The 13,487-nt window shown below is 45.6% G+C and overlaps 1 protein-coding gene across 3 annotated transcripts in view; it reads right to left on the bottom strand.

Moving 5' to 3' along the window:
* The window catches only part of BOC (BOC cell adhesion associated, oncogene regulated), a 69,533-nt gene that overhangs the window by 33,175 nt on the left and 22,871 nt on the right, over positions 1-13,487 (bottom strand). For all 3 annotated transcript variants that reach the window (XM_032852220.1, XM_032852221.1, XM_032852222.1), the window contains 2 exons: positions 1,700-1,875; positions 548-826 (listed from right to left, as the gene is read on the bottom strand). In XM_032852220.1, the coding sequence (XP_032708111.1) occupies positions 548-826; positions 1,700-1,781 (361 nt within the window). In that variant the 5' untranslated portion in view covers positions 1,782-1,875. The remainder of the gene's footprint in view (positions 1-547; positions 827-1,699; positions 1,876-13,487) is intronic.

Here is a 13,487-nt window from a genome sequence, read left to right as displayed (position 1 = left end):
CAATCTCATCCTCTTTTCGTTTTATTCTTGGTCACAGTTTCCTTCTCATTGTGCTCTACTATTTATATATCTGGCATATGGAATACACTTGCCCCTCAAGCAGACAGGAGACCACGTGTGGGATGGGCAGCTCTGCTCGGACTGTACATGGCCCTGTAAACGCTCTGACCATAATTGCCCTGAGGACGGGGGATGGAGGACTGGGTGGGGGGACAGGGAGCAGCTGGCTCAGTCACACCCATAGCCAGAGGGAAAGCAGAAAGCCATAGTCTGGAAACAGTTCAACTACCTGGAGTTCTCCTCCTTCTAGACACTTAGTCCACAGCAGGCCCCTACTTAGAGAGCGGCTTTGCAGGAGCCCAACGGTCGTCCACCCCTGGGGACTGCTGGACACCTACTGCTCTCCAATTTGAAATTTCAAATTGTAAGGCCCCCTTTCACATGAAGACTACGTGACAAGGGGGTATGGATGGCCTGGGGGAGAAAGAGAATGGGAGAGAGGAGGAGAGAGGAGCCCTGGGGCTGAGGAGGAAGGAGCAGCACTCACTGGCTAGTGTCACAGTAGCCGGCACGCTGGCCACAGCTCCCGCAGGCATCCGGGCCACACACTGGTACCGTCCCACGGTGAGGTTGCTGAGGGCGGTGACGACGAGGGTCCCACGGCTGATGAGGATGCCCAGAGCATCATCTGAGCCATTCAGCTCCTTCCCATTCAGGCGCCAGGTGGTGTTCATCCATGGGGGTTCCACAACGCAGCCGAGGATCACGGTTCCTCCGAGCTTCTGGACCGTGGAAGAAGGCTGGACAGTGACCTGAGGGACCTGGTCTGGAGGGAGAACAGGGACAGAGCCATGAATGAACATCCCCACGAAGCCAATAACATGACCTTTTCAGAAGCACAGCACCCAGGCAGCCTTTCCAAGCTGAGCAGCCTGGGGGAGTCCATCTTCCCCTGAATAACTCCTGGGTGCTTGGGTCCATTCCCCAACCTGTACATGTTCTCAGAAGGCAGACTGGAGGGGCGCCTGGGTGGCTCAGTGGGTTAAGCCTCTGCCTTCAGCTCAGGTCATGATCTCAGGGTCCTGGGATCGAGCCCCACATCGGGTTCGCTGCTCAGCAGGGAGCCTGCTTCCCCCTCTCTCTCTGCCTGCCTCTCTGCCTCCTTGTGATCTCTCTCTGTCAAATAAATAAATAAAATCTTAAAAAAAAAGAAGAAGAAGAAGAAGAAGAAGAAGAAGAAGGCGGTAGACTGGAGTGGCAGCTTCAGCTTTGGGGTTGGACAGACCTCGGCCCAAACCCTAGTGCCACAGCTTCTGAGCCAGGTCACTAGCCTTTTTGTATCTCAGTTTCTTCCCTACAGCCTGGGGCTAGGAACACTTGGCTCCCTGGACAATGCCTGCCAACTGCCTGCCATAATCTCCTACAGTAAATGCTCAGTTAAGGGCAGTTACTATTACTTCTCCTCCGCTGGTATATATTTAAAACGATTAAAATACTAAAATGCAACAATATGAGGCTGCCAAGATGATGTCTCATCTTGTATTACTAAGTGTACCCCCCGAAGGCCAGTGGCAATGAAGCGTTCTTTGAAATCCAGGAAAAGAAAGGCCTTGTTAAAGGGTCACTACTGAATGAGACATGAAGGGGCAAAGTGTTCTTGTAAGAGGGGCAGACTGAGAAAGGGAAGGAAAGCACTCACCCAAGTCAGCAAAGCAGCCTGTTGTGGCCAAGAGGAGGCAAGCGAGGGTGACCTCGGGCCTTTTTTCTCTCTGAGTTGTCATCGTCCCATGCAGCACGGTGTCACAGAGGGTTCGAGCCAACGTCCCATAAGCCAGTGGACTCACTCCAAGAGGTACTACGATCCCCTGCACTGCTCTGTTGTGAGAAAGAGAGAAATGGCCCTGGTGAGTGAGGCTGCCTGCCACAGGGCCTGGCTCTATCCCCTTGCCCCCTGCCTCTAGCACACATGCTGGCCACATTCAAGATGTTGACCTGAACAGCTGCTGGGAGACCAAAGAACACTTTCCTGTCATTTCTTATCTAAAAGAAGCTTCTTTTAAGTGGCTCCCCTGAACCAGAAGGGGATTTTACTGTGGCACAAGTGCTACAGGCTTGCCTCGTGTACAGGCAGCAAGGAGGGCAAGGGAGCCCAGCATTAGAGGGGCTGGGACCCCCAGCCATGACCAGGGTCTGGGCTGTGAGCATCTCACACACCTGTTGGGAACCATGTGTCCGCAGGAGGTCAGATATCCACAGCCACTACCTGCCACTATGCTGCCACTACCAGAGTATCATGGACAGTACCATCATATGCACAATGCATGCTGAACTCCTTGTTTGGGGGGGGTCGTCCCTGATGAATCCTAAGGTTTCAGAGACTCCAAGAAGATCTTTTCAAATCTCTGTCCTTTAAACACAATAGGAACCTTTTCACATTTTTTTTTCTATCAGAGCTCTGCACCCAGTGGGGAGCTTAACAGATTCAGAGTAAGGGGGATGTAGAACAGTGAGGCATTTTAACAGTGAGTCCAGGAGGAAAACTCCATTAACAGATTTTGAAACTAATACCAAAAAGCAAGTTTTGGTTTCCTCTCAATTTTCCAGATACTTGCTTTAATTCTCTACTATTCCCCAACGAAATAACCTATTTATCTAGAACTCTGAATGAATTACCAGTGAAAGGATTTTAGGAACTTGACGATGACATGCTCCAGTTTGCCCAACTCCCTGAGAAAATTGCTGGCACCTGTTCTGTCCGTGTCTCAAGAAAGGAAGGAGGGGAAAGGAAGGAAGGAGGAGGCATGGAGGCAGGAAATGAACACAGAGTGAAAAAGGGCAAAAAGACGACAAGCAGACAAAGAGGACAGGAGGGCTGTTGTTTTATCTGAGCACAGGGTGGCTGCAGAGGTGTTTGGGTTGTAAAGTCCACAAAGGTTTTACTGAGGAAATTCAGCCCAGACCCCCTCCTGCTTAACGAGGACCAGCCAAACAATTACTGTTACTTCTGTGCCCTTGGTAATTTATAGGAATCAAAATGGAAACAGGCCCCACTTTTGCTACCAACCACCAACCCACTTCTATAAGCAACCAGGAGAAAAGAATGCATCTGGGGAGGGAAAGGGAGTAAGAGGAAACAGGTATGTAAAGAGGGAGAAAGGAGTTAACTCATTAATCCCCATGACAGAGTTGTAAACAGATACCATTTAATGACCCCAAAGCAGGTCACCCAGAGGCTCATTCACAAAATGCGGAGCTATGACAAAAATAGGGAGGAAGGGGCATCAGTGTAGCTATAATGCTGCTTATTTCCCAGCCAGGAAAACAGAGTTGTTTCCTGGACCGAGTTATCTAGTGAGCTTGGTCTAGAAAGAGAATCCCAAAGATTGGTATCTTCTGAGAATTCTGTTGTAATCTAAACATAAAAGACAACTAAGGCTGAGTTGGAATTCCTACTTGCAATATGGCTCTGCCCCACCATGAAATGAACAAGGTACAATTCCGAAGTTGGGTGAAGGCAACAGTAAGTCCTGTTATTTTTCTTGGCAATGCAAAGTATGTCTAGATCCTTCTTATTTTCTATGGATTTTCTCAGGAAAAGAGGAGAGATGAAGAAAAAAAAAAAAAACAGAGGGGAGAATAAATTTCCGACATGAATTCCTCATTGAGGCCTAGGTACTTGCTATTTTGAAGGGTTATTTGGACACGGAAAAGAGAAAGAAAATGTGTCTGAGAAATGTAACTGCTGACATACATGCTCCCACTGAAATAATCTCCAGCAAGCAGACATTTTCAAAACTTTCCAAAAACAACAACAGAATACAGTTTCTGGGGTTGAGACCAACGAGAAATTATAGCCTTGGAGTATTTATTTTGTGAGAAAATTACAAACAACTGCGAATCCATCAGCAACAAGAGGCAGCCAGCTCCACCTTCTCCCAAGACGACAGGCTTGAGCACAGGCGAGACCAGGGCACAGGAGCCCACATCCCCTCCCTGGTCGCTCAGGACACTGCAGCTGTCTTAGAAAAATAGGGAAGCCTTCGTGGTCTTAAACACACAGCACACCCTTTGGATATCCTCTGGCCAATAATCATGATGAGTGAAACAGAAGAACATGTGATCTAGCAGATACCGTAGAGAGAATGGTTCCTAAAAAAGCATCCTTTCAGTGACAAGAATAAGATCTGACAAAGTTTTTTGTTCCATTGGTTGAGGGGGGCTAGCCACATGAAAAAAGAAATTTTTTTTTTTTTAAGATTTTATTTATTTATTTGACAGAGACACAGCGAGAGAGGGAACACAAGCAGGGGGAGTGAGAGAGGCAGAAGCAGGCCTCCACCGAGCAGAGAGCCCGATGCGGGGCTCAATCCCAGGATCCCGGGATCACGACCCGAGCTGAAGGCAGACGCCCAACGACTGAGCCACCCAGGCACCCCAAAAAGAAATATTTCTGATCCCAAATTACTTTATTTGTTTTTTTGCAAGTTCCCCATTCTAGAGAGTAAGATTCACTTTTCCTAAACGTCTTTGAAGGCAGGGAGAAGTTTTGCTCCTAAGAGGTGATGCCAAGTGGCTGTGGGAAGGCATTTGGGGGTGGGGGGGTGGCGGTGAGTGCTGCGCTCAAGAAAGAGGGTGGAGCTCCTGCTCAGAGGAATGGCACTGGGGGAGATCCCTGGGAAGCAAATGAATCTAGTTCCCAAAGGGCTGAATACATGAGTTTAAATAGATTTAGGAGAAGAGTTTAAGAAAGGTCATTTTTACTTAAAAAGTTGTACTTTTACCCATAGACCTAATTAAAAAGAAAGATTTTAAATTAGGAGGGACCTCAGAGAAAATAAAATAATAGCTTGGAATAACACCTCTGGATATTAAATGTTATAAATGAGAAAAGCAAGGAGCAGAGAGACTAAGTGATTTGCAGAAGGGCTCCCAGCTAATTAAGAGAGATTTAGGGTTTCAAGTCAGGTCCTCTGACTCCTAGCCCCAGGCTATCTCTACTATCCCAATACTGCCTCCCACCAAACAGTTTCTGATATTTACCAACTGCTTGGGACTACTTTAAGAACGAATCTACTTTCTTACACAGAAAAGTGACATTACCTGAATCGTTATCTATAAGAGTAGCTTTCTCTGCGGGGCCTGGGTGGCGCAGTTGGATAAGCATATGAGTCTTGGTTTCTGCTCAGGGCATGATCTCAGGGTCCTGAGAGACTGAGTTCCATGTCAGGCTCTGTGCTCAGTGGGGAGCCTGCTTGTCTCCCCCTCTCTCTGCTCCTCCACTTCTTGCACATGCCCACACGTGCCTTTTCGCTCTCTCAAATAAATACATCTTTTTTAAAAACAGAAAAAGAGTAATTTTCTCTGAGGTTGCTTTCATTCTTCTACCATTTACATCCAAATCTATAACAATCTTGTACTATTCTTCACACAGTCCCATTCAATAGAACTTTCTGCAATGGTGAAAATGTTCTACATTTGCACTATCAGTAATAGTCACTAGCCGCGTGTGGCTATCAAACACTTTAAATGTGGCTACTGGGACGAGGAACTGAGTTTTTAATGGAACCACACTGGGCAGTGCAGTTCTAGACTAATACCTAGAACATCTACCCAGACAACTCTGATGTCAAACAGGCAAGCGTAACAAAACTTTGATGTTCTTAAGTATAAGCCATGCTCTAGCCAGCCTCTAAATATATTCCTAGCTTATTCCTTTTTCTTTTTTAAAGACTTTATGTATGTATTTGTGATAGAGCAAGAGCTAGAATGAGAGAGAGTGAAAGAGCACCGGGGTGGGGGTGGGGGCGTTGCAGAGAGAGAAGCCGACTCTCCGCTGACCCTGAGCCGGATGTGGGACTCGATTGAACTGACTGAGCCACCCAGGCACCCTCTAGATTATTCCTTAATCAGATTTTGACTGAGTGTCTAGTAAAAAGTATGATAACTGTGATTTCACTATTACCAGGTATAAAAAATATTGATTTCCCATAGAGGACAGTATGCAAGTCACTGTACTACAGGATGGATCTCTGACGAACGACAGCTCAGGACTTTAAGTCAGCTAGTGTTCAGCAAATCTCCAGAAGCTCCTCACTACCCAGCATCCTCTGCAGAAGGTTTAGAGCCAAGTGACTAGAGCTGGCCAAGCAAGTGTGAGCAAATATGTCATGTGTCCCTTCCAGGTTATGGCTGTTAAGAGATAGAGAACCAGGATTCACCTTCCATTTCTTCCCTCTCCAGTCCTGGTGACACATGTCCTGTGTTTCTAGCTTCAAGGTGGAAGAAGTCAAGGCAATCCAGGACAGAAGAAATAAACCACTGTTGCACAAAACCACTGAAGTTTAGGGGATTCCTCTCATGTAACAACTTTAGCATTCTTTAGCTTAAAACCTTAACTGATCACCAATTCAGTCACAAATGAGAAGGGGCAAGTGAGAGCATAGGAGGGGAGCATTTTCAATATTGGGTCTTCAGGAAAGGTCCCCTGGATAAAGGGTTTAGAAGGCCCCTTGGGATGTGTGTATATATAAAGAGCTGAGGGCATGGCTGGTGGGAAAGATCTGTCTGGGGGCTGGTACATCAAGCAGTTTGGCTGTTACAGGTTTATCTAGAACAGTGGTCTCCAAACTTTTCTGATCTTGTTTTCTCAGGAGTAAAATATTCTGGGCAAATATGCCTAACCCATTCACATTTATTCATAAATTAAATGCATGGGCTGCCCAACTAAAATTTGAAAAGAGTAGGCAAAAGTGAAACCCTGTTTTAATAACATGTTAATCATGATTGTTTATAATGTTGTTTATAATGCAATTAAAGCTAATACCTTAAAACAGAAAGCCTCTTTAGGATTAGGTACATTGGTAATGATATGGCTATAACCTCTCTCAAATAGTCTGCTTGAATATTAATTACTTTGCTGACCTCTCATCACATGGGATTCCATTAGCATTGTTTTTACTTCCTTATGTGGCTTGAAGAGGGTCAGCCCTGCTGCTCTCTTCCAGTTAGCGTGTGCTTGGATTAGCTGCCTACTCTTCAGCCCCAGTTTCTTTGCAGCAATCTCTTTAAGCCACTTGTCCTTTTGTGACCATTAATTTAGTTAAAAGTAAATTATATAATCTGTAAATCCACTCAACAGAGAAAAGGAAAACTGGGAAGTGAATAAGCCAGTGAGGTCTCCACTGTCAACCAGAGGAGATCTTTTACTATTGTTGTTATGCATCACCCTGTGATATACAGGCTAAAGGTACCACTGCCAACCCTGGTATTAAATATCAGGAAAGCTGAATTTCTTTCCTTTCACTTTTTTTAGACAGAAATAAACCTTAAGGGGCGTCTGGGTGGCTCAGTGGGTTAAAGCCTCTGCCTTCAGCTCAGTTCATGATCCCAGGGTCCTGGGATGGAGCCCCACATCAGGCTCTCTGCTCAGCAGGGAGCCTGCTTCCCCCCCTCTCTGCCTACCTCTCTGCCTACTTGTGATCTCTCTGTCAAATAAATAAATAAATAAAATCTTAAAAAAAAACAACAGATAAAAAAAAAAAAGTTAAAAAAAAATAAATAAATAAACCTTAAGAGCATCTCCAATATCTTCTTCCAGTACTCTAGTGGAATTTCTTTTATTTCCTCTGTAGAGTTTGTACCCTATTATGGGGACTTTCAGAAGAATGGGAAGAGGCAAGGTAAGAAACTGAGATTGGGTTATGCTGTGGAAGACTAGGGAAAAGAGTTTGAGATGAGCACCACAGACAGGGGACTCACTGATGGTTTTTGAGAAGGCAATAAATAATCAAAGTGGCATTTGCCCAACTTGGGCTCCTCATTCACTGAACTCAAAATTTATAACAAGTTGTACCAACACAGACAGAACCTATTTCCAGTGAGGTAGGTGAACCTCTTCACCATCTATGAAAGGGGAAAGAAGGAATCTAGACATACCATCTTGGTTCTGGGGAGGAATCCCTGGAGAAGCCACCTCTGCCTTCCGAGTAAAGGGAAGATGTGGTCTCTTGATTTGCCCACTGGACAGATCTAATTCTCTCCCACCTCAATCACTTGAGGAAAAAGTTACTAGGGAGTCACATTTCTTTGTCACACATATCCCTTCCTTAAATTTCTCTTTAAGGAAATTTAAAAATCTAGCCATAAAGGGCGGTGGGGGGCCCCACAAACCTTAAGAGAAAAGAAAACCCACTTCCTTTCTTCTATACTCTCTTCTCAATTCCCCCACCCTATTCCATATAAATTCAATTTGACAACCCTGCTAATTGGATAAACGCAGCTCCTACACTCCTAGAAAGCCATTCCTTCTTTTTGGTTTTGTTTTTTGTTGTTTTTGGAGGGCTCAAAACAGGGTGATTGTGGCATTCTTTAACATGAATTCCATCTGCTTTATTTCTCTCTCTCCATTCACCACTCCTCTTGAATATTTATGAGGCTTTTCCCTCCTTGCCTATCCCCTCTCACCCTACCTCCACCCACCTTCCTCCCTCAACCTCCCTCAACCCACCCAGCCTCCAGTCTCCTCTCCCTTCTCTCAGAGACAGACAAAAACCCTTCCAAATGCCCACCCCCCATTCCTTGCTTTAGATAAACACAGGCAGTGTCAAGTGTGAGGAGTAGGGGGAGGTGGGAGGGGGTTCAACTGCCAGTCAAGCCCCCCCAGCCTTCAATGAGGCCCAGGGGCCTAGCCTAATCTGCTGCATGCTTGCCATATGGGGGCTGTGTTGCCCTGGGAAACACTAACAGGCAGAACGGAGCTTAATAGAGTCCATATTCATTGTAATGCAGTGAGATAGCTCAAGGCACCACTGCCCCTTCGGTCCAATTTCATTCTTCTGCTTTCCTCTTTCTTTCTGGTTTTCCTCCCTTTTTCTTTCTTTCTTCCTTTCAATAGGAAAGGGTCCCCAGAGAGCTCTAACCTGGAGAGGCCTGGGCTGGCAGAAAGGCTGGGCTTTGGGGTTAGGAATGACAGTGCTGGGGTGGGGGCTGCAGTTGGTGGGGAGAGGTGAGAACTGGGAGCTTCCAGGGGGACCAAGTGGGGAGAGGGGTACAGCACCTGCAAGGGGATGTATTGTATGTGTGCAGGTGTGTGCTGGCTTGAATCTGTGCACATGCAGAAGGGAGAGTGTGGTGGGTAGGCACAGACCGGCACAGCCTTGGAGCACAGAGACATTCGTATTTATGCAGCTGTCTATGCCCAGGTATCCCAACACCACCCCCAATGCTAGTTGCTTTGCCAGGGACACCTAACTGCCTCAGGTGTCAGGCCTTTGGTGTCAGCTCTTCATAATTGCCTTGAAAAGTCACAGGTAGTGCAGTGGGATGAAACTACTTCAAACATTAATCTCTGTAGGGCCAGAAGACCTACCGGCCTGCCACACTGGGGCTGAGCTCCTCCTCTGGCTGACTGGCATGGAGGAAGAGGTGAGAGCTGTAGTCTGCCACAGCCCAACCAGGGCACATAGGGCCCCCTGCACTGAGGGAGTGGGCTGTCTAGCAGATGAAGTCTTGTCACAAGTATGTCTGCTGGGAGGGAAACTTGGGGCTCCCAGAGATCCGAGGGGATACTTCTCCAAGGCCCAAAAGAAGGGCAGAGAGTGGAGAAGGGGTAAAGAGTACATTTCTCCCATTTTTCAGAAAAAATTAAACTGGTACCCAGAATACAAGAAGTCCTCTAAAAGTAAAAGTCCTTTAAAAAGAATCAGTTTCATAAGTTGTGAAACAAGGCTATTTGTTCTGTCACCGTAAAAGTCACAAATTTAAAATCATGATAGAAAACAAAAGTCACAAATTTAAAATCATGATAGAAAACAAAAGCAAAGGAAAGCTATTAAAACTTTCATATACTCTCCTCAGAAAACAGTTAACCCCATGGTGTCTGCTGGCCTGTGGAAAGAGCTCAGTAAATGGTTGCTAAGTGAATGAAACATATACATGCTGTTATAGTTTAACCACTGCTGACCAAGAACGTGACACCCTTGTCCCACCTGACGGCAGCAGTCAGGGCTCAGACGGGTGACAGTACGTTAGGAGGAGAATGCTCCTGGCAAAGGTACAGCAATGCCCCTGCCATAGCGATGCCAGGGTCTATCACCAGGCCTTTCTGTTATCCACATCAAACAAGGCCAAAGTCAGGCAGGCTAACTCAGATAAAAACTTCTTCAAGCAAGGCAGATACTAGCGCTTGTTGTGGTTTACTTTTTGCCCTCCAGACTCAGTATCTTCCACTTGCCTTGTTCTTACCCCACTAAGATGCATCCAAAATCTGTGGTCTCCTGAGCTCAACCCACGGGAGACCAACTGTAGAAAACTATATAAAAGTTCTTATAAATTTTCTTTGCTTCTAAACTTTACCTTGATTTTAAGGCTCTATAACCTAAGAACCCTAAAGGGGTTCTACAGGAAATGGTACAATGGATATTTTAAGAGCTAGGTACAATTTCAATTCCCGGCTGGAAAACCGAAATAGGATTTGGTTATCTGAAATGCTACCCGGAAGCCAGCCTCAGCATCAAATCCATAAAGGTGAGAATACTGCTTCTCTGACTCTAAACCAGAGAAGGTGAGGACACACAGTGGAGCAGGGCTGTACTGGACTCAGAGCACTTATCCCCCCTCCAGAAGCAGCCTATCCCTCCACCTTCATTGTCTGTGTGGTCTTTTTCCCAGTTGTGGGATCCCCAAACACTGCACGTGTGACAGAAAAGCATGCCACAAAAGAGCGAGCGGGACGCCCAGTGCTTCTCTGCCAACTGGGCCTGAAGTGCCCTGCGAGCTCAGCAGAGAAGTCACGCTCTTCCGAGCCTTCCCTGCAATGAGTGCTTTGGTCAGAAATGTGACCACTGCTGTGTGTGACTTGCTTAAGAGCCAGGATGGCCAACTCAAGGCAAGTGGGGATAGCTTCTCTGGTCTAGAACAAATGCCTGCCTTTCACTTCACTGCTCAGGGGACACCCACTAATGATCTACTTATATAAACACACACTCAAATGTACCTACGCCTCCTGTCTTTCCTGTATGGGATCAGTCATAGGGACTCAAAGCAGCCAGAGAAACTCAATACAAGCCCCATATGTCATTTACAGTTTTCTAGTAGCCATATTTTAAAATCAAGTGAAAATAATTTTAACATCTTTTAACACAGTATATCCAAAATAACATGGTAATGTATACTTAATATAAAAATTATTAACAAGGTGTTTTATATTCTGTTCCATACTAAGTCTTCTCAACCTAGTGTGTGTTCTATGTTTACTACACATCCCAATTCACACGGACCGTATTTCAGATACTCAACAGTTACATGGGCTAGTGGTGACTACTGCTGGCCTCTGTGGGTCTGGCTCCCTGAGCTTTCCTCCCCGCCCATCTAACCCACCCATCAACACCTACCTTCCTTCTAGAACATCAAGCTCAGCCAATCAGTAAAGATAAGTGGGCAGCCACCACTCATTGAATAAGTGCCAGGCCGTAATTCATAATTCATCTAATTTGATACAATCTTCACAATGGCCTGGCAAGGTAGGTTTATGATCAACACACTTGATAAATGAATTAAACCTCGGAGTGATTAAATATTTTGTCTAGGATTACACAGATGGTAAATCACAGTTGGGATTTGAACAGCTTCCAGCTTTAAAACCTTTTCGGTCCTTTTCACTCTACTGCTTTAAATAAATTATAGCATAATAACTGATGGATTATTATGCAGCCATTAAAATGGTAATTATAAAGATCAGGTAGAAACATGAAAAATATGTAAAAGAGGTTAAGTAAAAAAAAACATAGATCTCATTTTGTAAAAAGCATGTAAGCAGTTGGCTGAGGCCTAGAAAGGAAACAAAAGCAGCTGACTTGAAAATGGAAGGAAGGAAGGAGTGATATTTTTTCCCCCCTTTTGAGGTTGGTTAAAAACAAACAAGCTAAGGAGCTAACTGACCCACCTTCCACAGCTCCCCAGCTGAGTATGATTAAGTAAGGTCCAAACTCCTTCGCACAACCTTCCAGGTCCTTTGTAACTGGGCTGCCGTCAACCTTTCCCAGATCTTCCTCCCACAAGCCCTAAAATCCGGGCAAGCTGCATTTTCACACCCTCACTTCTGCCAGAACCATCTCCCCCTCTCTTTTCATTCCACCAGAGGAACTCTTAATTACCCTTCAAAGCTTACCTCACGTGACACCGTATGATGCCTCCAGTGACTATTCCTCCTCCCAGTTTCCACAGTGCTCCGCATATCTATTATAATATTTCCACAATAATTTGTGTGTTTGATCATGTGTGTGTCTGTGATGGGCCTCGGATCTCTATCCTCTGACCCCAGACTGTAAAGTTCCTGAAGCCTACCTTCTTAATTTCATCTTGGTGACCCTAGCATCTTGAAAAGCCTTGGCACATCACAGGGGCTCAGCCGAGGTTTGCCAAACTGAAGGGTTTTTCAGATAAGAAATAGGAGACGGAGGACTGTTAATCTGGCCCTGGATCTATAAGAGGGATGCGCAGAGAAAGATACAGTTATCAGTGTAAGAAAAACCACAGGGTTTTTCTAGGGGCAAAGGACTAGAACCACGGCCTTTATTTTTCAAAACCAGATGGTCCTTAGATTGTGGACAGCCCTGGAGGGGAGGGCCAAGTCCCAGGACAGAAGTCAGTGCCTCTGCAGAGGCTCCTACGGCTTGGAACTTCATTCAAGGACCTGCTTTGTTTTCTTTCTTATCTCTCTTTCCAAAACAAACACCCTACTATGCTTGAGGCTTCTGGCTTCCTGCAGCCACTGATCGGCAAGGAATCTAATCTAGGAGGATACTGTGGGTAGGTATTAACTGGCCAACATCAATATGACCCTAAGCTTGAGGCCAGAGTGGAATAAGACAGGCAGAGAGGCAAAAGAGATGGAGAAATAAGAAAGCTGTTGCATCAGAAAGAGAAGGATGGGTTGAGGCCTGAAGAGAAAGCATGAGGAGGGGGGGAGGGAGGAGAGCAGAGATGTGGGAAAGGCAGCTAAATATGATGAACTCTTACTCTTTGCCAAGCCCAGTGCTGAGGGCTTCATGTGCCCCAATCACTTTTAATCTTAACAACCCAGGGAGTGTTATTGTCCACATTTTACAGATGGAGAGAGAGGTTATCAAAACCCTTCTCGTTGCTTTATCATATGAGGATTTCAGGGGGCAACTCAAATTTTTATTATAGACGTGTTTTTCTGCTAAGTGACAAAGTTGAAACTCAGCGGGATCTGGTACTGAAAAGCCATGAGCCTTGGGTTTAGATAGGAGCTCTGCCACTTCTATCCCTGGTAGAAGGCAGCTTTGGGTACATAACTTAATCTCTGAGTCTCAGTTTATGTTCTGTGAAAAGGAAAATGGTAATACCTCCTTTGCTGAGCTGCTACAAAGAATTAAAGAGATTGAGTGTGAAAGCAGCCTGGCATACAGCAATCACACAACAATTTGAGGGGACAGATGTCATGGAAGCCATTCCCTGGAGGTCTA

The sequence above is a fragment of the Lontra canadensis genome, unplaced genomic scaffold (genome assembly GCF_010015895.1).
Source record: "Lontra canadensis isolate GAN:19392208 unplaced genomic scaffold, GSC_riverotter_1.0 scaffold6, whole genome shotgun sequence".
Taxonomy (NCBI): domain Eukaryota; kingdom Metazoa; phylum Chordata; class Mammalia; order Carnivora; family Mustelidae; genus Lontra; species Lontra canadensis.
Note: the sequence above shows the minus strand (reverse complement) of the source record. Positions and strands in the feature narration are given on the sequence as shown.